The sequence below is a fragment of the Leptodactylus fuscus genome, chromosome 5 (assembly GCF_031893055.1).
Source record: "Leptodactylus fuscus isolate aLepFus1 chromosome 5, aLepFus1.hap2, whole genome shotgun sequence".
Lineage (NCBI taxonomy): Eukaryota > Metazoa > Chordata > Amphibia > Anura > Leptodactylidae > Leptodactylus > Leptodactylus fuscus.
In genome coordinates this window covers 182,975,133-183,000,527 of record NC_134269.1, presented here as the reverse complement: position 1 = coordinate 183,000,527, position 25,395 = coordinate 182,975,133, and the positions used below count along the sequence as shown (strand labels likewise).

At 44.5% G+C, this 25,395-nt stretch overlaps 1 protein-coding gene across 2 annotated transcripts in view; it reads left to right on the top strand.

Annotated features, from left to right (window-relative positions):
* Positions 1 to 25,395, top strand: part of JADE2 (jade family PHD finger 2) — a 137,851-nt gene that overhangs the window by 14,738 nt on the left and 97,718 nt on the right. For both annotated transcript variants that reach the window (XM_075274856.1, XM_075274855.1), the window contains exons 3-4: positions 19,710 to 19,767; positions 20,549 to 20,634. In XM_075274856.1, coding sequence (XP_075130957.1) covers positions 19,710 to 19,767; positions 20,549 to 20,634 — 144 coding nt within the window. The remainder of the gene's footprint in view (positions 1 to 19,709; positions 19,768 to 20,548; positions 20,635 to 25,395) is intronic.

Genomic DNA, 25,395 nt, shown 5'->3' with positions numbered 1-25,395 from the left:
TACTCTGAGCTTTATCTTCAACTTGTTGCTGGGGGCTTCTCCGGACTCTCCTATCGAACTTGACCGTGCCCATTGGTCCTTGGGCCACGCCCACCTGACTCTTCGCTCCCTATTGTCTTGTCCTTTTATCTCTTCCCTTCGTATTTCCTCTTGTCCCTTTGCTCATGTCCTCTCTCAATTTTTGTACATTGAATGTTAGGGGCCTCAATGTACCCCAAAAGCGTAGGCAGATTCTTTATCAGTTGCATAAGAAGTGCTCTCATATTCTTATCTTGCAGGAGACCCATTTCAAGAAGGACCACCTGTCTGACATTTGTCGTTGTTACTACCCTCTCAGGTTCCACAGCGCCAACCCGGTCTCCAAATCCAAGGGGGTCTCTATTGCCCTCCACCGTTTCCTGCAACACGAGGTACTAGACACCCTTATTGACTCTGACGGCAGATTTGTGTTCTTTAAACTGCGCATCGCGGGCACTGTCCTCACTGTTGCTGGTTGCTATCTTCCAAACCAGAACCAGCTGGTGTACTGTAAATCCCTGATTGGCAGGTTGGCGGACTTTTCCGAAGGCGTGGTAGTCCTGGGAGGCGACTTTAATTCTGTTCTGGATCCTCTTATAGATTCCTCTCCCCCCCCCATACTTTACGTGGAGGCTGAATGAAAGCCTACTTAAAGATCCCACCTGTAAGTCTGCCATTGATACGGCCATCAGGGAGTTTCTCCTCACCCATGCTCAGGACTCTACCGCTATCCTACTACAATGGGACGCCTTGAAATGCGTGCTCTGGGGGATTTTGATCCAACACGGCTTGCGCCTGAAAAAGGAATGTGCTGCCTGGGTTGCTGATCGACTCTGGCTTATTCATTCATTGGAGTCTTCTCACAAGCGCACCAGATCCCAGACGACTCTCACCGAGTTGATCAATGCTCGAGAGGAGCTCCGCTCCTATCTCGATGAAATGTATCTGCGGACTAGGGACCGGGTTAGAAAGCATTACTATGAGTTCACTAATAAGTGCAGTCGCTCCTTGGCGCACCGTCTCCACCCACATGAATCTCTCTTGTCTGCGTAACGCGGTGGCTCAGATGCTGCTTAACCCCATGGATATTGCTGCAGAATTTCGGTCCTTCTATCATGATCTATATAATATCTGGGGCCACTACGCGGACTTGGCTCCTTCGGCTCTCCGTGATAAGATCCGGACGTATGTCATGATACACCCATCCTCTCAAGCGCTGGTAGGGTGTCACTTGAGGTGCCCTTCTCTCTGGAGGAACTGTCCCTCGCCATTCAATCTTTCCCTCTGGGCAAATCTCCGGGCCCGGATGGGTTTACAGCACGTTTCTATAAATGCTTCAGTAACCTACTCACACCTGTAATGACGCGCGTCTTCAATAGCGTAGATGGTTCGGCGTAGTTTGCGTCCCATTCTCTCTCCGCTCTGATCACGGTCTTCTGATCACTGTTTATCGCAATGATAAACAGTGGGTCTCCATAGAGACCGACCTGATCTCTCGTTTGCTTTTTTCCTTACCGTGGATCCTGCCACATTTTTGGCCTAAGTCCCCTGGCCACTCTCTTCTCTCCTTGCATTTCCTTAAAGTCTGGGATCTGGTGTGCTCTGCTGGGAGACTGGCTCGGGTTCCGGGCCCTTTGACTCCTTTGTTTGACAACCCCATGTTTCCCCCGGGCCAATCAGTAGCTCAATTTGTTGGCATAGAGGGGATGATGTTCGCCTCTGGCAGGTTGTTAGTGACACTTCTCTCCTCCCCTTCACCCAGTTGTGCCTTTCCCATCCCGATCTCCACCTCTCCTGGTTGGAATATGGTCAGTTGTCGTCCTTCCTAAGGAAGTTTTCACTCCCACCCCTCCTTTAAACGCCCTTGACAGCAGTGGAGTCCTCTGCTGCGTGTACAGCCCCTCCCCCATGCGCACTTTCGGCCCTTTATGATTTTCTCCTTTATGACGCCACTCCAAGGCTTCCCCTTTATGTAGAACAGGGGTGCTCACACTTTTTCAGCATGTGAGCTACTTTATAACATGACCAAGTCCAAAGATCTACTACCCACTTCTTTTGGGTGGGGTCAGGGTGGGCGGGGCCGGGCGGAGCGTGAGAGCAGGAGACAGCGGCGTTCTGTGGCCGCCCAGGGATCCCCGCTGTCTGCTTGTTGGCTGGCTGCATCCCGCGATTGACCCATACGTCCATTGCGATCGACCGGTAGACCGTGATCGACGTATTGGGCACCTGATGTAGAAGCTTGGAACTCTGATCGCCCTTTAAGTCTGCTGCCTGCCGATTACGTTGTCTCACTGCCTTGCAGTGCGCAGGAAAGGAATTTAAAAATTTTGACCTGTTGGTACACGTGTCCCGACATCCTCCACAGGATCTTCCCCACTGTTTCTGACCAGTGCTGGCGCTGTGGCACTGAGAGAGGCACCATGCTTAATATCTGGTGGGATTGTGATGTTCTCCGGCCTTTTTGGGATGCGGTCTTCTCGCTTTATTCTAAGGTGTATGATCACCCCGTTGTCGTTGCTCCCCAACTGGCCTTGTTGTCAGTTATACCTGGTAATCTTTCCAGGATTAAAAAGAACCTCTTGGGACGTTTCCTCACGGCCGCCAGGGCCGTCATTCTGAGACACTGGTGTAGCTCTACACCGCCCTCGTTGCTTGAGTTCCTAAATGAATTCTCCCCATACGGAGAATGGAAGCTCTGGATGCGGAGGACTCTCCCGACCCCTCTTGGTTTGAATGGCTCTGGCGGCCCTGGGTGATTTTCCAGGGATCTTCTGCTTTTTTGTCATCCTTCTCTTTTTTTTTTCTTGACTTCTCTCCCCTTTTCTCTTTTCTTTCCTCCCTCCCTAGTATTCGAAGCGGCCATTTTCTCGTGGTCGGCGGGCATGTGCAGTCCGCTTGCCCGAGGCCTAAAAGTTACAAGCCGCCACCGGAAGAAGACGCGGTGAAGACCTCACTGCAGAAGAAGAGGCGGCGGCGCTGGAGAGAGTTCTCTCGCAGCATTGGGGCCGCCCCCAGTGCTGCGAAAGAACTCATTTACATACCGAGAAAAAACAGGATTTTAGGCGAACGGCGGCACGGAGAAGACAACGAAAGGTAGGAGACTAATAGCCTTTCTTAAGGCTATTCTGACATGTTCGAAAACAAAAGTGATTGAATGATAGGATCCCTTTAAAGGCTGAGGTCATATGAAGTAAAACACTGTTGTAAATAAAAGAAACAGAAAACATTATCCCAAAAATGCCTGTATTTTTCACTACATTTTTCATTCCCCTGACAAACATGTATAGGAAAAAATACACATAATAGTATGTTATTAAGCATTTGAACTTAGAGGCATTTCCAGTAGCAGAATCATATTTAACGCAATCGTGACATCCACCATACTATTACAGTACATACCATAGTGTGCTAGGTTTACACAGCATAATACAGATGCATTGATCAGGGGCATAAACCTGAGGCCTGGTTCACATCTGCGTTAGTTGAGCTGAGAAACTACACGGACCCCATGGACGATAACTGGTTCGGTATTCCGTTCGGGGGGTCCTTAAGCGGACTCCCCAAACGCAGATGTGAACCAGGCCTGACCATGATGTCTTCTTTCTAGCAACTTTCATGGTGGTGATGATCACTGTGCCCTGGAACCAGATCCATGGGTAGAGATCTGTAGCTTTAACAGCTAGAAGCCTATTCAAGGCTTCCAAGATTGTGATTTGTATAGATGTATTATAAAGTGCTGTAAGCAGCCTGTAATAGACTTCTATCAGCTTTTTAGTGTGTTGTAGTAGTGAGCAGACTCCGTGGGTTTAAGACTCCTAGGTGTTCAAAAAGAATCATTAAAAAAATTAAAGGGGCTCTATAGTTGGGAAAAGTTATTTTTAACTAAGCACATACTTGCATAGCCTTTAGATAGGCTATTCTATACATTTTGTATGTAAATCACCTCAGTAGTTATTGAATGAGGCCGGTTTTATTGATCTGTTAATGAGCCTCCAGCGAGCCCGGGAAGTTCTCAGTGAGCACTCTCCTGTGTGTGAAAGCAAGGAAATGAGTCATCTACACAGCAGAGAGAGCTCACTGAGACTTCCAGGGTGCACGCTGGAGGCTAATTAGCATATGGATAAAAATGGTCTCATTCAAAAACTACTGAGGCGATTTACATACAAAAGGTATGTGTGGAATAGCCTTTCTAAAGGCTATGCAAGTATATGTTTAGTTAAAAATAACTTTTCCCAATGATAGTGTGAAGGTTAAAATCATGTAATGTATGAAAAAAAAAAACAGTTATCCTTAAAAGCTGAATGCTAGATATAGTTGCTTATGCTTGAAACTGGTATAATGTTATATGATAAGATGGTGCCTGCATCCAGGATGGGTGCAAGAAAAACAAATGCTTGGCTTGCTGCCAGAAGACAGCCATACTATGTGCACCACTGCACTACCTAAACCCACCGCTACACACTGTATGTGTAAGGATTGGAGTCAGGGTCAGGCAGTGCAAAGTGACACAGCTGGGAAAGCAACACTGTGCAATTAATGACAAAAGGGGTCGCAGGCCCTGCAGCTATAACTATGCTGTAATATCTGAGATGAGGCAGACCAATGCACTTCCTAATTGAAGTGCGCCTACCACAGCTCCTAACCTTCTATCCGGCGGCTAGGATAAGGGGAGAGGAGGCCCTGAAAGTGCTAGCTACTGGAGTCACCTGGTCACACCTAAACAGAAAGCACAGTGTAAATGCAATGCCAAACAAAAGACTAAACAGCATGGAACCAGGGAGGACCACAAGTCCCAGCAAGACACAGAAGAGAAGGCGAGGTCAGACGAGCAAGAGGTCGAGCCAGGAGATATAATAAAGGTACCAAATCAAAAGACAAGGGATAGTCAAAATACAAGCCGGGTATAAAAACCAAGGAACAGATGGAATACAAACAGACAGGGAATCAAACTGAGCAGGGGAACCAGGAAACACAAGTGAATGGCTGGCAAGGATCCATGCCTGGGTGGGGTTTAAATAGCAGCAGAGAACACACCTGATGGCTAATGGCATGGAGACTGAAGGCAAGGAAAAGATTAACCCTTAATGACCTAAGCACACCCAATAGAACTCCTAACACGTCTCCCAGGGAGACGCCGCGCAGCAAGGAGACCGCGGCGACTCCGTATCCTGACAGTATGCCAAGTGAGCAGCATGGCTTCTGAAGTTATTAATATTACCTGTGACCACACTGTCCTGGAAAAGCTGATCTAAGGAGGTCCTGGCTGTCAGACTCCTGCAGATATAATATTGAATGCCTATCCTGAAGGCCATCAATATTAGAAAGATGGATTAAATCTTTAAAGAGGTTGTTCAGGAATTGGAGCAACACATGTGGCGACAAGATCTAAAGTAAAATTAACAAAAAGTATACTCGCCTGTCCCCAGTAATTTTACAGTTCCCTGGCTGTCACAAGGGTTGCTCTAAGTTATGGACAACCTCTTTAAAGGGTTGGGGGCTAAGACATTACAGTGTGTGGGGCAGTGAGGAGTAGTATTAAAGGGGTTGTCTGCTTAATTCTTCTTATGGTCTATTCTCAGGATAGGCCATAAATGCCTGATTGTTAGGGTTGACACAATGTCCCATCACATCAATGATGTGAGGCCAATGAAATACTTGGGCATCTGTTTCATAGCCGAATACCATATGATCCCTTTATGATGGGTTTTTGTCAACACTATTTACCACTCTAGACTTGGGATGTGATTTCCAGTTTTAATTGCAGTACTACATGCCATTCTTCAAGCAGATGATCTATGTATGCAAAAAGCTCACCTCCTTGCACTTTTTTGCTATCATTCGAATTTGTCTGCCACCACGGCACATAATGTTGAACAGTGCTGACGTTTTGGCCTAGGTGTACAGTGATCTGCTTGAATCATAAACCAAGATCTAGCAGTTTAAAGGGTTCTGTCTTTCTCAACTTGTGACAAGTGGTGATAACTGGCATGTTAATTGACAGGAGGCATCGCGCGATCATCCCACAATACATGATCTGATTTTTTTAAAGTTTCGTTTTACAATAACATTAGAACTGGTTCTTAAAGGGATCCTATCATTCAGACGACCACATCGGACTAGCCTTAAAAAAAGGCTATTCTTCTCCTACCTTTCGTTGTCTTCTCCGTGCCGCCGTTCGCCTACAATCCCGGTTCTTGTCGGTATGTAAATTAGCTCTCTCACAGCACTGGGGGCGGGCCCCAGCGCTCAGACAGCACTGGGAGCGTCCCCAATGCTGCGAGAGAACTCTCTCCAGCGCCGCCTCCATCTTCGTCAGGAATGGCCTCTTCATTCTCTTCTTCCGGCGGTGTCTTCTTACTTCTAGGCCTCAGGCAGAGCAGACTGCGCATGCCCACAGGCCCCGAGAAAATGGCCATTTTCTCATAGCCTATGGGCATGCGCAGTCTGCCCTGCCCAAGGCCGGAGGCCTTCGAAGTTTCAAGCCACCGCCGGAAGAAGAGGCTGAAGATGACGCTACTGAAAAAGAGGAGGCGGCGTTGGAGAGAGTTCTCTCACAGCATTGGGGACGCTCCCAGTGCTGCGAGAGAGCTAATTTACATACCGACAAGAACCGGAATTGTAGGCAAACGGCGGCGTGGAGAAGACAACGAAAGGTAGGAGAAGAATAGCCTTTCTTAAGGCTATTCCGACGTGGTACTTAGAAAAAATGTCGTTTGAATGATAGAATCCCTTTAATGTTGCAATTTCAATGTGAGGAGTATAATTCCTCCTTCACCTTCTTGTCATGGCTAGCACAAGAAATTTCTATTGACCTTGGTCGTTGTCATGTTGAACTTAAGCCACTGGGTGGTGTAGCGTATTTCTTTTAGGAACGTAATACTTGCTGCTTTGTTTTGTTGAAGAATGATGATGAATTATTGAGATATTTATAGGAAAATTGCCTGGTTTTAAATTGCAGCACATATTTTGTTTCACACTCGTGAATCTTCTTGCCACCTTAAATGAATAAAAAAACAAACAAAAAAACATGGTAAGAAAGCAATTGACACTCATTGACAAAAAAAGATAACGCACCCAGATAAAAATGTTACATTGCATTAATACTTGGCATGTGTTTATATCTCAAGCAAGCACATAAACGATTAGGGGCAGTTCACACGGTAAACTGGCGTGCAATCTGGCATGTATGCGCGTGTCAAAGTATGCGCGCTCAAAAGAGATCCCATTGATTTCAATGGGGGTTACGATCGTATACAGCACGTAATTTTGCGGCCGCAAAATTATGGGCGTAAAATAATGCGCGTTATACGATCGTAATCCCCATTGAAATCAATGGGATCTTTTTTGAGCGCGCATACTCTGACACGTGTATACATGCCAGATTGCGCGCCAGTTTACTCCATGTGAACTGCCCCTTAGATATGTGGTCTGACTAGTCACTTGGTCTTCTCACAATAGGTACTCCCCCATTGCCCTATATAAAGGTACACAGAGGCTACTTTGGGGTAGTATACTTCTTGGTCAGACATCATGGACTGCTAGACAAGCCTCTATGGCACAATAAACACATTATACCCACTTGACACACTATCTGAGAAGTCATATCAATGGATTGAAAGAAGCAACATGATTGTTTCAAAAAACTGCCAAACATCCAGGCCATTCTAACCTAGCTGGTGCTGTGAGCAGTGGTTACGTGAAGGTACAAAAACATGGCGAACAGGTTCCAGACCGCCCAGTTAGTGTGATCTTCCAAATTGCACAAAGAGCTCCAGTTTTCTTCCTCACCATACCAGGAGGGTACTTAGTGTCATGTTGCCCATTACATGTCATGCCAGCCAAGCCCATGTCACCTTTGTTTGCAATCTTGTCATGAACAAGAAATCTAGGATGCTACAAACCTATCATCTTTAGTCACAAAAATGCCGATTCTGTTTGGGGTCGATGGCAGTTGGGTTTTAATATGGAGGTCCCATGGTGAGTTCTTCAGTTCTGCCTTTATTGTAGAGCAGTATATTGCGCCAATTTCTGTATTGATTTTCTAGGGATCCATTGCATAACAGTCAGACACCTGATAGTGACACGAGGGAAACTAACATCTCAGTGATATGTACAGGACATTTTGTGGCCGCATTTGTTGCCTTTCATGGCAGTGCTTTCAACAGCTCACACATGGCAACATTTCTTTGGTGTCTCCGGTTGCAAGATTGGTCTCCAGTCAAAATTTGTGGGACCACCTTCAGCAACCCACTAGTGTGTAGAATCTACAGGCAAGGCTGCAACATCCATGAGAAGATGTGCTGGAGGATATCATATAAACCAGGGGTCTCAAACTCGCGGGCCGCATGCGGCCCCCCGAACAATTTTGTGCGGCCCGCACAAGCCTAGGGACGCCGGATCCAAGTTGAATCCGGACGTTTCACCATTTTGCCCACAGGCAGTTTTATATACTGCCGGAAAGCTGACAGTGCACTGAGTTCAGCACACTGTCGGCTTTCCCGATGTGGGCCCAGTGTGAAGAGCTTACGGTCCGGTACCGTAGCTCTTCTATGGTCAGAAGAGCGTCTCTGACACTCGGTCAGAGACGTCCTTCTTCACAGCACAGCCAATCGCGCTGTGCTGTGAGAGCCGGGAGGAACGCCCCCTCCCTCTGCTCGCAGTACTCGTCCATAGACGAGCATTATCAGGGAGGGAGGGGGCGTTCCTCCCGGCTCTCACTGAGTGTCAGAGACGCTCTTCTGACCATAGAAGAGCTACGGTACCGGACCGTAAGCTCTTCACACTGGGCCCACATCGGGAAAGCCGACAGTGTGCTGAACTCAGCGCACTGTCAGCTTTCCGGCAGTATATAGAACTGCCTGTGAGCAAAATGGTGGAAGGTCCTCTTTAAACATTGAGGTGGAATAAAGGGGCTCATGACACTGGGGGCAGACGAAGGGAGGGGGGAGAACGGTATGACACTGGGGCAGAAATGGAGGGACATGAATCTGGGGGCAGAGATGGGGGGGACATGAAACTGGGGGCAGAAATGGAGGGACATGAATCTGGGGGCAGAGATGGGGGGACATGAATCTGGGGCAGAGATGGGGGGACATGAATCTGGGGGCAGAGATGGGGGGACATGAATCTGGGGGCAGAGATGGGGGGACATGAATCTGGGGGCAGAGATGGGGGGACATGAATCTGGGGGCAGAGATGGGGGGACATGAATCTGAGGGCAGGGATGGGGGGACATGAATCTGAGGGCAGAGATGGGGGGACATGAATCTGGGGGCAGATGAAGGGTGTATATGTAACTGGGGGAAAGATGGAGGGGGGACATATAGTTTACGGGTGACTGTAGGAGGATTATACAGTGTGGGGGCACATGAAAAATGAATGGGTGGAGTCAACATAAAAGTGGGTGGAGCTAAATTTGCCACGGTGCGGCCCGCCAACTGGCTGGGATCTTGCTCTGCGGCCCACATGCTGAGTTGAGTTTGAGACCCCTGATATAAACCCTGTATGCCTCCATGCTCAATCATATCTTATCTTGTATCCAGGTAACTGAGTACTAGAGCTTCCATTCAATAGCACAGTTTTCCACAATAAACTTATCTTTTCCTCTAATATTATAATCACTTATTTTTATTATTGCATTCACATATAAAGTTTCATTCATTTCCAACAACACCTACTTGGTGTGGCATATTTTTGTCAATGAATTCATTCATTCATTCATTCATTCATTCATTCATTCAGTAGAAGTATAGTAGATAATTTAGCAGTAAGACTAGATGTTTAACTGTAACAAATCAAGCGCTGGTGTGAACCCAGCGTCAGTCAGGAGTGAACTTAATTGATGGGAAAGTGCTTTTTGTATAGTTTCAATTCCTTTTCAACCCACTCCTGGCTCAAACTGCTGCAAAATCTGCAACACAAAATGCTGCATTTCCGGAACGTGGGGACTCAACCTTAGCTATATTTATTACTAGCTTTTACCCGCGACTTCGTCTGCGGTGATTTGAGAATTGAGTGGACACAGACGTGTGAAACTGTAAAAGAGCTTTAAAAAGTTTGGTGGGATAGCAAATGTGATATTTTATATTGTGTATGTAGTAATACAGACAATTTGTTATTTTTGGAGGCTTTTTTTTTTTTTTTTACTTTTAGCTGGTATATGGTGAAGTAGTAATGTACATACTGTACCTTTTTTATGCTCTCCGCTGCAAAACCTTTTTTTTTTTTTTAAACCAGAAAGTCGGACATGCAGTACCCTGTGTGTGATTTAAAAAAAAAAAAAAAACGGTTTTGCGTCGGAGAGCAAAAAACACTCACTGCCATTCATGGCCGGACCCGGTCTGACAGGTTTCCGGCTTCTGCATGCAGAAGATGGAAGCCTAATATGGAGTGCCGAATGGTAGTGTGAACCCAGCGTCAGCCGCGCTTAGGGGCGAACTGTATGACAACAGAAGATGGAACCGCATGAACGGAGAGCAGACGGTGGTGTGAACTGAGTGTACGGGAGCCTTGACACGGAGTGAACGCGTGTGTATTTGTGCAAAATACGCGTGAAAAATAAGACTCCTATTGACTTCAATGACATTTTACAGGCGTGTAAAAAACATCATTGAAGTGAATGGGAGTCTTATTTTGACACGTGTATTTTTACACGTGTATTTTGGCAAAATACATGCGCGTTTACGCTGTGTGAAGGCTCTCTAAGGGTTTTTTTTGCAACCACAATATGGCGGGGCCAGATTAACGGTAGATATAGCATTCTGAGGAATGTGTATTGGTTAGATGAGCTTTTATTGAAATGATGGTCCAAAGTGTGAACCAAAATGGTGGTTTGTTACGTGTGAGTGTGACGTTGAGGGAGTAGGACAAATAGTTTATTAGTAGACGGGGCATTTTTGGGTGGAATGGTAACTAATATGTATATGCATCACAGTAGTTTGGAGTTTTATATGTGTTGTTAGATGATTTTTTTTTTTTTAACTTTTTTTCTTCGTTCCACTGAGGGGTGTGAACCTGCAATCATTTGATTGCAAGTCTCCATAGACGGCATTTTGCCGTCTATGAGAGTTTGTGTGCCTTACTATCGCGGCTGTCCATAGCCCAGCTGCGATAGTAGTATTGTAAACACAGGTGTGGGAGCATTCAGTATACGGGTGTTTGAGGGGGAAGGAGTGTTTGAGGGGGAGGGGGGTCAAGTGTTAATGCCTGCAATCCCAGTCCATTTTAATTGCAGGCAGGAGCAACGGGCCTCCGTGGAAAGCTATATGTAAATGTGAGTGAGTAGAGTGAGGGCTACTCCTGATGTGACCGTAAGGAGTGTGCAGGCAATTTGTGGCAGGAAATGCGGGGCAGTGTGTGTGAGTCTATAGCTGGGGTTAGGAGTCCTGCTTTTGTGAGTCTCCTGCTAGGAAGCCATGTTGTTTAGTGGCACCAAAAGTAACCTATGTTTCAATCCCAAGGGAAAACTATGTTTTTGGAAAATTGCACGCAAATCCGTCCAGGTGTTTTAGCGTGATTGAGGAACAAACATCCAAACTCACAAACATCCAAACACTTTAGTAGGATAATTGTCTAATGTCACTTTGGGGTACCTCTGCTGGCATTGCGGCTACTATAGGTACTACGGCTGGCAATGTTACTTCTGCTTGGTGTTACTGTTGTTACGGGTTCCACATCTATTTTATACTATCAGGTGATCACAGCATTCCTTTCAATAAAATGATCACACTTATTGGAAGCAATTTACTTTAGACCCTGTGCAAGAAAATTGGCATAGATGTGGGGCATCTGTGGTGCACCGTTCGGATTTGCACCAGATGCCTAACTGGCCACTTTCTAAAACAGTGGGTAAAGCAGATTGGAAGTCAAATCAGGGCAGTAACACCTCGACCTGCCATATTTAATGCAATTCCTGCTAGAAAACTCGCAGAGAAGTGTCTATTGCTTTACAATTTCCCAAGCGGACACCTAGTTGGGTCTCTGCTTAGTACCGTGTTTCCCCGAAAATAGGTCATCCCCCGAAAATAAGGCATGGGGGAGGTTTCTATTTAATTGCCTAATATAAGGCACCCCCTGAAAATAAGGCATCCCCCAAAAACCATTGCACTGTGCGCGATGTTCTGTGTGCACAGGAAAGCCGGCTGCTGCCTCTACTGTGATACCGTAGGTTGTATCCACTGTCCCTGCTGTAGGATGAGCTGGGAGATGCCCGCTGTGCATATGCTGCGGGTAGTTGGCTCTCCCAGCTGATCCCACAGCAGCCAGTATCACAGCAGAGGCAGCAGCCAGCTTTCCTGCGCACATGGAACACAGGGCACAGTATTCAGCTGGCTGCAATGCCCACAAAGTGAGGCTCCCTGGCAACTGCCGGCAGCCTCGCTAAGCCCCGCCCACCACTTCCGCCGCCACGATCAACAGCAGCACCAGCGCTGCTATGAAGATGGGGAAGGTAAGTAGCCTACCTCCCCCTCCCATTGCCTAACCTCCTGCATGTCTTATGGAGCGGGTTGCCACTTTGCAAGAATCCTGTCTTAAGACAGGCTTGCACATTCCAGTGAGCGCCCTCTATTGGTTTGCAATACTGAGGCAGCAACTGTCTTCCTAATTACATCATGGAAGGCAGATTTGCATATTCTTCCCATAGTTCCTTGCAAAGTGGAGTGCTAAAGGCTTAACAAGTCTCCACACACCTATATGGTGGTCTCTCCCTAAGGAGTGACAATATCCCCCGAACCCTGTCTAAGCCTCTCACCTCTACCAGGTTATAGTCCTCTCTACATCGGGCTGAAGAGATCCAACCAGATCGAAACAGCTGTCCTCGATTGAGAGACTATACCTGGTAATAATCCCAGCGTCATTGCTAAACAAAGGCCTCTTGGAAGGTCGGGCATGAGGCTAAAGGGAGCAGCCATTATTGGGTTATTTCACTGGAATCCTGTCTTAAGACAGGCTTGCACATTCCAGTGAGCGCCCTCTATTGGTTTGCAATACTGAGGCAGCAACTGTCTTCCTAATTACATCATGGAAGGCAGATTTGCATATTCTTCCCATAGTTACTATGCTACTGTAACAAACTGAAATTTCCCCACTGTGGGACTATTAAAGGATTATCTTATCTTAACTCTTATTTGGCAATCTGATGGATGAGTCTGATTTTGGTGAATGTCATTAGACGTTTTCTTGCCTGTCTGTGCCAACTGTAAAGTTTGATGGAAGAAAGATAATGCAATAGATAGAAGTAATTGGGGTTGGTCTAAGCCCCTTCGTTCCAGTGAAGGAAAATCGTTGCAGTGCTTGGTATGGAAGAACTTGACTGGCCTACAGAAAATCCTAGCTTGAACTATAATTCCGGTGACATATTAAAGGAAGTCTTTCATCACAAAATTGAAATATGAACGAGTCAAAGTACCTTGTGGGGCTGTCAGCACAGTTTACAATGATGTATTTTTTTTCATTCTTGTATAAATCACCCTATAATTTTTTTTTCTTGTTAAATGACTCCTGCATGGCTGGATTGCAGAAGACTCAGTTGTTTTGGCAACCAAAAGCTTTCTGGAGGAATCCATGCTTGCCATAGCAATATTAATATTGGGGAATCCTTTTCCTGGGACACATATAAAAATAAATAAACACATTAACACATTAGGCATGCTCTTGTCTTAAATTGCCAGACTCTAAAAACATAACTTTTTATTATAAGGTACATAGAACACTGTTGTTGGGGAAAAAAAAACTCTAACTGCCCAAATTTGAAAATAAGGGATCTAAACATATTCTCCAAAATGGTATCAATAAAAACTATATGTTGTCTCCAACAAGAGTCCTTACACTGCTCCGTACAAGGAAATATAGCCAAGTTTTTATGAGTGTCACAATATGGCAAGAGATACAAATTTTTCTTTATTTCAAAGTATTTTATATTCTTTATTAGGGTCCATTCACACTGAGTTTTTTGGCGAGGATTTTGGTGCTGAATCTATGTCAGAATCCACATGGAAAAAACGCCTCCCCACAGAGTTCTATGGGTTCTGCTAGCTTTTTTTTTCCACTAGCGGAAAAAAATCTTCTTTCAGGCAGATTCCGCCTACAAAAACCAACTCAATCAATGGGCGGCGGAAAATCCAAGTGGAATTGGCAAAAAAAACGTATGGAAAAACTGCTAGCGTTTTTTTTCAAGGTCTATACACTGTGCTGGAGGAAAAAAAACATTTCCTAATTACTGAAGCTGATTTTTTCCTCCCCAAAATCCTCGCCAAAATACTCCATGTGAATGGACCTTTAGCACAGTTTTTCCTGCTTTATTTCCACGTTTCAAATAGTCTGGAACTTGGATTAGTAAGAAGGAGGCCCTGCATCACACGTTAATTACATGTTTTGTTGTTTTTCTTTTAACATGTAAAAAAATTAAAAACAAAAAACATTAGACTGTAGTCCAACTGGGGGTAGCATGTATTTCAGATTGTGGAATGAACTTCCGCAGCATTCACAATAGACTGGGCAGTGTTTGTGTGCACAATGACCATTGGTAGTGTTTACACTAGACTAGGCAATGACTGACATCAGCATGTACACTAGACTAAACTGCACTATGCAATAACTATTTGTAGCATTAACTGTGCCTTTGGACCTACTAATTGCCTGTAGTATTTACAGAAAAAATATTGATCATTTGTCTAGGTGCTAGACATATTATTCAGTAAGCTCCTAAGCTGGCTCTAGTGGTAGATGTAGGCAGTCAGAATGTCTGTGCCAAGGGTCAGCAACTGTAAAAAAAAATAGTCAGCTACATATATTACTGGCAAACTAAAGAATATAATAATTAAAAAAAAGTATATTACAAAGTTGGAGGAGGGGGCATGAGAGAGAAAATGAGAAAAATAAATACCTGCCCGGCTAGACTCTAACTAAACATAGAATAGGTTACCTCACCTAGAATCACAGAAACCAAAAGCCAGTTGAGTCATTCAGGACACAGCTCCAAAAATATGACCTCTCTCTTTGGCTCTCCAGCCAAACTCTGCCCAAAGTCTGCTGCTGGAGCTGACTTCTTAAGCCTCCTTGACGAGGAGACTCTCAACAGCTGAGTCCCTGCCGGAACTTCCCCAAATTGTGGACTGGAAGGGGGTGGAATGACAGGTCCCACTACCAACCTACTTGCCATTCCTAAAAATCCAGCCCAGTAACCGGAACTGTGAAATAACACTCAGCAGACAGAATTATCTGCTGAGAAACATTCTTTCTGGAGTTTTCTCATCTCACCCACCTTAGTAGTCTGGATGAGATGTACATCCCCTTCATTACCTGGCCGGCCATTGGCTTACACCTTGTTGAAATGAACAAACTCCCTGTGCCGGGTAAAGATGCATGAGGTGCTCACCCCTGCACATTTTTTGAGATCAGTGTGTGTCTCAGAAAGGGGAGTCCTTTCCCTTACTGCGCATTCAGTCTGACCAAAGCCATGCTGAATGTGGCACGACTGGTAGTGGACAGAAATCCCATTCACTTCAATGGGAGCATTGTAGACCGCTGAAATAAAGCTCTCTGCTATTTCCGACACTCTCAATTGACTTCAGCACATTATACTTTGCAAAATACTTTCCCTTCAACATGTACTTGACATTATTTGGGCTGTTTGGTCTGTCTATTGTTTGTGAAACTTCAAATTTCCTTTGTATCCTCAACTTCCAATTTTATTTACACAAGTATTTATCTTAAAGCCAATGTCAGTGTCCTTTAGGACTCTAAGTAATGGAAAGATGGTAATAACTAGAGAGAGTTCATATTTCTTCCATGTTTAATAAGCCTTTTCTGAATGGCAAACATCTTAAAGTGGTTCTTAACTGCTTCCCGCTGTAGCCATTTTTCTATTTTCGAGTTTGACTCTGCCTTCTAGCAGCCATAACTTTTTTTATTTTCTGTTCATAGAGCACTTAATTTTTTCGGGGCTAATTGTATTTCGTAATGGCACCATTTACATTTCAGAATTATGTACTAGGAAGCTGAAAAAAAAATCACAATAGGGTTTTTACGGTATTCACCATGCAGCCAAAATAATGTCTCCTGTCCTGTCCTCCTCTTCACATTGGCCTATTGTGTTAGTTGGCTTCAGCTGGGTTCAGTAGATATACTGTCCTATGAAAAAGTTTGGGCACCCCTATTAATCTTAATCATTTTTAGTTCTAAATATTTTGGTGTTTGCAGCAGCCATTTCAGTTTGATATATCTAATAACTGATGGACAGTAATATTTCAGGATTGAAATGAGGTTTATTGTACTAACAGAAAATGTGCAATATGCATTAAACCAAAATTTGACCAGTGCAAAAGTATGGGCACCTCAACAGAAAAGTGACATTAATATTTAGTAGATCCTCCTTTTGAAAAGGTAACAGCCTCTAGCCGCTTCCTGTAGCTTTTAATCAGTTCCTGGATCCTGGATGAAGGTATTTTGGACCATTCCTCTTTACAAAACAATTCAAGTTCAGTTAAGTTTGATGGTCGCCAAGCATGGACAGCCCACTTCAAATCATCCCACAGATGTTCAATGATATTTAGGTCTGGGGACTGGGATGGCCATTCCAGAACATTGTAATTGTTCCTCTGCATGAATGCCTGAGTCGATTTGGAGCGGTGTTTTGGATCATTGTCTTGCTGAAATATCCATTCCCGGCGTAACTACAACTTCGTCACTGATTCTTGTTCTGATTCATTATTCTCAAAAATCTGTTGATACTGAGTGGAATCTATGCGACCTTCAATTTTAACAAGATTCCCAGTGCCAGCATTGGCCACACAGCCCCAAAGCATGATGGGACCTATACCAAATTTTACAGTGGGTAGCAAGTGTTTTTCTTGGAATGCTGTTTTTTTTTTGGATGCCATGCATAACGCCTTTTTGTATGACCAAACAACTCAATCAATGTTTCATCAGTCCACAGGACCTTCTTCCAAAATGAAGCTGGCTTGTCCAAATGTGCTTTTGCATACCTCAGGCGACTCTGTTTGTGGTGTGCTTGCAGAAACGGCTTCTTTCTCATCACTCTCCCATACAGCTTCTCCTTGTGCAAAGTTCGCTGTATTGTTGACCGATGCACAGTGACACCATCTGCAGCAAGATGATGCTGCAGCTCTTTGGAGGTGGTCTGTGGATTGTCCTTGACTGTTCTCACCATTCTTCTTCTCTGCCTTTCTGATATTTTTCTTGGCCTGCCACTTCTGGGCTTAACAAGAACTGTCCCTGTGGTCTTCCATTTCCTTACTATGTTCCTCACAGTGGAAACTGACAGGTAAAATCTCTGAGACAACGTTTTGTATCCTTCCCCTGAACAACTATGTTGAACAATCTTTGTTTTCAGATCATTTGAGAGTGGGCTGTCCATGTTCGGCGACCATCAAACTTAACTGAACTTGAATTGTTTTGTAAAGAGGAATGGTCCAAAATACCTTCATCCAGGATCCAGGAACTGATTAAAAGCTACAGGAAGTGACTAGAGGCAAAAGGAGGATCTACTAAATATTAATGTCACTTTTCTGTTGAGATGCCCATACTTTTGCACCGGTCAAATTTTGGTTTAACCCCTTCCCGACATGCGCCGTAATAGTACGGCGCGTGTCGGGTCTGTAACTATGGTGACCGCCAGGGAGCCGGGCGGCCGTCATAGCCGCCGGGTGTCTACTGCTTTAAGCAGTAGACAACCGGCTCTGATGCCTCCGATCGGTCCGCTGCTGTCAAAGGCGCCGCAGGTGCCATTTTCCCGGCGGCGCATGGGCGCCGCCATTTTGGCAGGGATCGCCGGCTCCTGGAGCATGCTCCAGGGCCGACCCCCCCGTTGCCATGACAGCCGGGAGCCTTGTTAAAGGCTCCCAGCCGGTCTGCAAATTCTCTCTTTTGCAGGCTGGTGTATACAGCCTGCAAAAGAGATGATGATTTTTTGCAATGCATTGCAATGCATTAGCATTGTAATGCATTGCATTAGTGATCAGACCCCCTGGGGTTCAACACCCCTAGGGGGTCTAATAAATGCAAAAAAAAAATTAAAAAAAAAGTAAAAAAAAAAATATAAAAAGTATTAAAAGTTCAAATCACCCCCCTTTCCCTAGAACAAATATAAAAGTAGTTAAAAACTGTGAAACATATACATGTTAGGTATCCCCGCGTCCGAAATCGCCCGCTCTACAAATCTATAAAAATATTTTTCCTGTTCTGTAAACGCCGTAGCAGGAAAAATAGTCAAAAGTGCCAAACCGCCGTTTTTTCACTGTTTTAATTCTGATAAAAATTTGAATAAAAAGTGATCAAAGCAATAACATTTCCCGAAAATGGTAGAAGTAAAAAGTACACCCGGCCCCGCAAAAAAAGACGCCCTATGCATCCCCGTACACTTACGTATAAAAAAGTTACGGCCGTCGGAATATGGTGACTTTTAGAAAAAAAAATTTTTAACACCGTTTTGGAATTTTTTTTAGGGGTCAAAATGTAAATAAAACCATATAAATTTGGTATCCCTGGAACCATACCGAAACACAGAATACAGGGGATATGTCATTTTGGCTGCACAGTGAACGCCGTAAAACCAAAGCCCGTAAGAAAGTCGCAGAAATGCATTTTTTCTTCAAATCCACCCCATTCTGAATTTTTTTCCTGCTTCCCAGTACATTATATAGAATAATTAATGGTGGCATCATGAAGAAAAAATTGTCCCGCAAAAATTAAGACCTCATATGACTCTGGGAGCGGAGAAATAAAAAAGTTATGGGGTTTAGAAGGAGGGGAGTCAAAAACGAAAAACGAAAATCAAAAAATGCCATCGGCGGGAAGGGGTTAATGCATATTGCACATTTTCTGTTAGTACAATAAACCTCATTCAATCCTGAAATATTACTGTGTCCATCAGTTATTAGATATATCAAACTGAAATGGCTGTTACAAACATCAATATATTTAGAACTAAAAATGATTAAGATTAATAGGGGTGCCCAAACTTTTTCATAGGACTGTATAATATGGACTGTAGGTGACCATGTGGATGAAACATTGCAAAATGTTTTCTGTGAATCTAAACAAAAGTGGTGAATCACATGGAAATGGGGCACCAAAGCCAAATAATAGAGGCATATTTGTAAATCTGTAGACGCTCCTCTACAAGGTACTGTGCTTTTTTTTTTTTTTAAAAGAATTTACTGCTGACAGATAACCTTTAAACTTATTCAGATTTTATCTGGTCAGAGAGAAAGAATTGCGTAACCTTTCATAACAAAAAGGATTCAGATTGAATACATAGGGTAATGCTATCTGAATTATAAATTGCACTATAATTAAAAAGAAAATCACCAAAGTGTTTTTTAAAATGTGGAGACATTGCAGATCTTGGAGATTATTTGTGATGATCTTATTAACTTAACTTTTTCAGCCACTTGTAGGTACAGGATGCTCTGCAGTAGCATTTTGATCAAGCTTTGGAATGGTCAAAATACTTGTAAACCTACCAGTGATGGCCATTTGCAATACAACAAATACAGTGTCCGTGTTTACAAGCTACAAGGCATGTCTAAACTTTCATCATCTAGTTGGAGGAAAACACCTTCTTGTACCTAAAGGAGAAATTGCTACTTTAATAATTGTATTAAGTAGGGTAGTTTCACAGTACGTAATATTGTTTTTAAGTTTTTTTCTTTTTTCATTTTATTTTGCAGATGGAAGAGAAGAGAAGGAAGTTTTCTTTAAGCAGCGATGACTCTGATACCACTGACAGTAAGACATAAATATCATGATTTTTGTAACTTAAAGATGTTGATGGTTTTAGGACATCTTTATAAAAACCAAAAATAGGAAGGGCCTAGCAGCAGGCGTTTATTGGCTTAGAGGGAACTTGTCAGGTGTTTTTTCTACCATATGCTGACTCAGTCATCTGCAGGATCAAGTTATTCCCTTTTCATTGGTGCTCTCAACTTGGAAATAGTGGTAAGGAGGGAATCTAATGTCCAAGTATTTGGCCAAAATCTCATCTTGGGTCTGCACTCACTTGTAGTCAAGATGTATGATGTGTGTAATCGAAGTAAGGCTATGAGTATGCCAATACTTGTGGATTGGCTGTTCTGGAAATCTGGGTTTGACATTAGGGACAAAGGCTTGAGGAGAGTCCTGAACTCCCTTTCGTACTCGGTACCAAGCCTTCCAGATAGGCAATAGAAATAGGTTAGATTCTTCCTTTGGTAATAGAACGTGGAATAGGTTGTGGCCAGAGCATTGGGTAGCCAGGCACCCATCCACAGCGATGTGCTCATAACAAGATGTCCGATGGAGCCAATCAGCCACAATGTGATACAGAGTCGCTGTGTTATAGTGACGTATATAACGGAAATTGATTCCTCCATTCACTTTGCACTACTGTAATATATGCCATTCAATGTGGGATCTGGAATTTAGTTATTTATAATGTTATAGTTATACAATTAATTTACTGTGAGCGCAAAATCTTGCCACGGTACTTAAAGGCATTCCTTCACTTGCATGCTTGTTTCCTTAATTGTAGGTCACATAACATCTTGGTCAAGATGTTCCCAAACACCAACCACAAAAAATTCCTGGGCCAGACAGAAGGAGAAAAAACCATCTGAGGTTTGTTTTTACATTCCTACAATAAGTAATTGAATGTTCTTGCTATGTCAGGTAAATATGTCTGTAGATAGAAAAAAGTATACAGGAAATTAGGAATATGTTATGAAATCACCACACATAGATGAACAAAAAACTTGATAGTCTTCAGTAGTTGATACCTTTTTAATGGCTAACTAATAATGATGACAGATTACAAAGGTTCCAAAACATTGTGTGTGACTAGTGTCACTAGCCCGCAGAGACCTGTGACGCAGAGATTAGAAGCGGGCTGTGCAAAGAGCTTTGCAAAAGATGACCCCAGATGATGACGTAGAGGCCTTCCTGACTGTGTTCGAGAGGGTGGCCGAACGGGAGAAACTGCCAGCTGCGGACTGGGCAGACGTCATCGCTCCCTATCTGACCGGTGAGCCCCAGAAGGCCTATTATGACCTATGCCAGCAGGATGTCCAAGACTATGACAAGTTAAAAGTGGAAATCCTTGCTCAGCTGGGGGTAACCACTGCTGTCCGTGTCCAGCAGGTGCATACCTGGAGCTACAATATTGACAAGCTTGCCAGATCCCAGATGTACGATCTGATACACCTAGTGAAAAAGTGGCTGGAACCAGACACCTGTACCCCTGCGCAGATGGTGGAGAAGGTGGTCCTAGACCGGTTCACCAGCGCTCTCCCTCCTGCGTTATGGTTCTGGGTTGGACATGGAGACCCCAAAGATGCCAACCAACTCGTCAGCCTTCTGGAGAGGTACCTGACTACTGAGGCTGAACTCCACGATGACCCTACAGCGCGACCATCCTCCAGTCAGCTAGAGGTCACCAATATGTTCTGGTTGTCTTGGATTACGCTACTCGCTATCCTGCGGCGGTTCCCTTTCGTAATACGACATCAAAGAGTATTGCCTGTGAGTTGTTTTACATGTTTTCAAGAACAGGCATACCTAAAGAGATACTGACCGACCAAGGCACCCCGTTCATGTCAAAGGTGATGAAGGAGCTTTGTAAGCTGTTCAAAATTTCCCACATGCGGACCTCTGTGTATCACCCCCAGACAAATGGGCTAGTGGAACGCTTTAATAAAACTGTCAAGCATATGCTTGAAAAGGTGGTAGAAAACCTGATGTTCTCTATTAGAGAGGTTCCACAAGTGTCTACCGGTTTCTCCCCTTTTGAATTAGTCTAGGGTAGACACCCCAGGGGCTTACTTGATATAGCCAAAGAAACCTGGGAAACAGGTTTCCCCATACCGTAGTGTCATAGAGCATGTAGCCCAAATGCAGGACCGCATTTCAACAGTCATGCCAATTGTAAAAGAGCATCTGCAAAGAGCACAAGAGGCCCAAAGCAGAATTTACAATCGTTCTGCCAGAATCCAAGAGTTTAACCCAGGGGATAGAGTCCTTATTTTGGTGCCGACTGTGGAATGTAAGTTCTTAGCGAAATGGCAAGGCCCATATGAAATTGTGGAAAAAGTAGGGCCAGTCAACTATAAGGTTCACCAACCAGGGAAAAGGAAGCCTTTTCAAATCTACCATGTGAATTTGATTAAGCCCTGGAACCAGAGGGAATCCTTGGTGGCCTCAAATACAGAGGTGGGTGATTCTTTGCCACCAATCTCTCCCGTCTGCGTGAATGAGACCCTATCAGTGCTCCAGCAACAGGATTCAAGAGAGTTCCTGCAGAAGAATAGACGCAAGTTCTCTGATATACAAGGGCGTAACACACCTAATAGAACACCATGTAGTGACAGAACCTGGGCGGAAAGTACAACTCAAACCCTGTAGGCAGAGGCATGTAGGGAGGTAGTGTCAGCCGAAGTTAAATGTATGCTGGAGATAGGTGTGATTGAGGTGTCTAAAAGTGAGTGGTCTAACTAAATTGTCTTGATACCAAAGCCCAATGGTACTTGGAGGTTCTGTAATGATTTTAGAAAACTGAATGAAATTTCAAAATTTGATGCTTATCCCATGCCCAGGGTTGATGAGCTTATTAAAAAGTTGGGTCATGCCAGGTACATAACCTCACTGGACCTTACAAAAGGTTACTGGCAAATACCTTTGTCAGAGGAAGCCAAAGAGAAAACTGCCTTTGTTGTTCCTGAAGGTCTGTTCCAGTACAGGGTTATGCCATTTGGTTTGCATGGAGCTCCTGCTACCTTTCAGAAGTTGATGGACCAGATCTTGCGGCCACATCATGACTACGCGGCGGCTTACCTGGATGATGTGGTCATTCATAGCCCAGACTGGGGAAGTCATCTCTGTAAGGTGCAGGCAGTACTAGACTCCATAAGTGAGGCAGGCCTTACTATCATCCCTGAAAAATGTGCTTTAGGGCTGGAGGAAGCCGAGTACCTGGGCTATGTTATTGGCAAAGGGGTAATATCAATAAAGTGGAGGCAATGCAGAACTGGCCAAGACCGCTAACCAAGAAACAAGTCAGGGCATTTCTTGGCATTGCTGGCTACTACCGGAGGTTCGTGTGAAACGTTCCCTCTATTGCAGCTCCTCTCACTGACCTGACAAAACTTGGGAAGTCAGTGATGATCCACTGGACACCAGAGGCAGAGCAGGCGTTCCAGAAGCTAAAGTTAGCTCTTTGCAAGCAGCCAGTGCTGATAACCCCTGACTTTAGAAAAGAGTTCCTGGTGCAGACAGATGCCTCAAATGCAGGTCTAGGAGCAGTGCTGTCCCAGGTGGTAAATGGTGAGGAGCATCCAGTGATGTACCTGAGCAGGAAGCTGTCCCCTGCTGAGAAAAATTACGGTATTGTAGAGAGGGAATGTTTGGCCATTAAGTGGGAGTTGGATGCCCTAAGGTAGCAAACACTAATGAGGCGATTTACATACAAAAGGTAGGTGTGGAATAGGGAATAGGAAGCAGAAACTGTGTTCTGTTTATACCTGTAATTTGCAGGTATAAAAAAAAACACCTAAAAATTAGTTTTTCATTCACTTATTCAACTTTGCATTATAGCCTTTTGTCAAAGTAATGCAATAGTGTTAGAAGTAAATATATATAGCTACTTTTGAATTATTTAGAATAAATATCAATAATATAATAAAAATAATACAATCCATTAGGGCTCGTTCATATGGGGCAAGAGGGGGCGGATTTTGGCGCTGAATCCTCCTCAAAATCCACCCCCTCACAATAGAGGTCTATGCAGACCAACTAGCGTTCTTTAAAAAGAAAAAGTAGCGAGCTGTCCTTTCTTCAGGCGGATTCTGAGACGGATTCAGCTGCTGCGTCCGCCTCACGGCAGCACCCTCCGGACTAGGTATATACCTAATGTATTTCTTTGAGGAAATGTGTTAAATGCTGTTAAGTTAATTGTATTATAAATTATCTACAAATCATGGTGTCAATAAGACTCACTGGCCCGAGATATGGATCCTGCTATCTTCATTATAACACTCTATCATCGCACCTATGGGGCTGTAATGTGCATGCTCTAACCACTTTGTGAGGAGGAGGGTCACGTAACAGACAAGTACATGTCTGCACATGAGCTATAACATAACAAGAAACTATCGCAGCCATCGTGCAAATGGATATAAACTATATACATCAGGAAAATGATACTTGGTCTGTTAGCAACGAGCAGGTATGTCTTATGCATAAAGTGATATAGAACCCCTAAACAAGGGCAGGGCCGCCGATAGACCAGTACTACGGCTACTGGCGTCAGGGGCCCGGCCAAATTTAAAAATGGGGTGAGCCCGGTTTTGGCCCGCCACCGTGTGCCGGCCCCCTGGCGCCGGCAGCAGTCATTGTATGTCCTGTTTCAACTCAGATCTGCGTCCAGAGAAAGCAGATCTGAGTTGAACACATACGCGGCTGAAGCGAGGAGCTGACACAGGTCAGCTCCTCGCTTCGCCACTGCACGCCTCTCTCGCTGACACATATGCGGCTGAAGCGAGGAGCTGACCTGTGTCAGCTCCTCGCTTCGCCACTGCACGCCTCTCTCGCTGACACATATGCGGCTGAAGCGAGGAGCTGACCTGTGTCAGCTCCTCGCTTCGCCACTGCCGCCTCTCTCGGTGACACATATGCGGCTGGGGGCAGATGAAGGGTGTATATGAAGCTGGGGGAGAGACGGAGGGGGGACATATAATTTAGGGGTGACTGTAGGAGGATTATACAGTGTGCAGGCAAATGGAAAATTAATGAGTGGGCGGAGTCAACATAACTGGGTGGGGCTAAATTTCCGCACATTTTGTCCCTCTTTTGGTTCTTCAAAAGTTGAGAGGTATGGGTACAGGGGGCAATGGAAAGATGTTAGAAGGTGGACGGGGGGGATTGTTGGGACATCGGGTGTGCGGCACTGCGGAGAGGGAACTGGGGCAATAATATATAATATATAAGTTTTTAGCTGGAGAATAATAATGATGTAGGCCGCTATGCTACTAACATAGCAGCCTGTTTGGGGTTGGGACTTTCACTTTAAAGGAGTGTTCACATTGCGTTTTTGGCCTCCCTTGCCGGGATACGTTGGTAACCAGTCACAATCAGCTCCCCACTTATCCCTGCATGGAGAACTGCAGGCCCCCCTTTTTTTTTTTAATGGCCAGTTCTTCGTGCAGGGATAAGTTGACAGCTGATTCTGACTGGTTACCAACGGATCCCGGCAAGGGAGGCCAAAAACGCAATGTCAATAAACCCTGAGGATTTATTAGGAGGGCTCTTATAAATGGTGTTGGCAGTCTATAGGTGCTGTCACACGTAGCAGATTTTACCTGCAAATAGAATCTGATTAAGCCTTGTAAT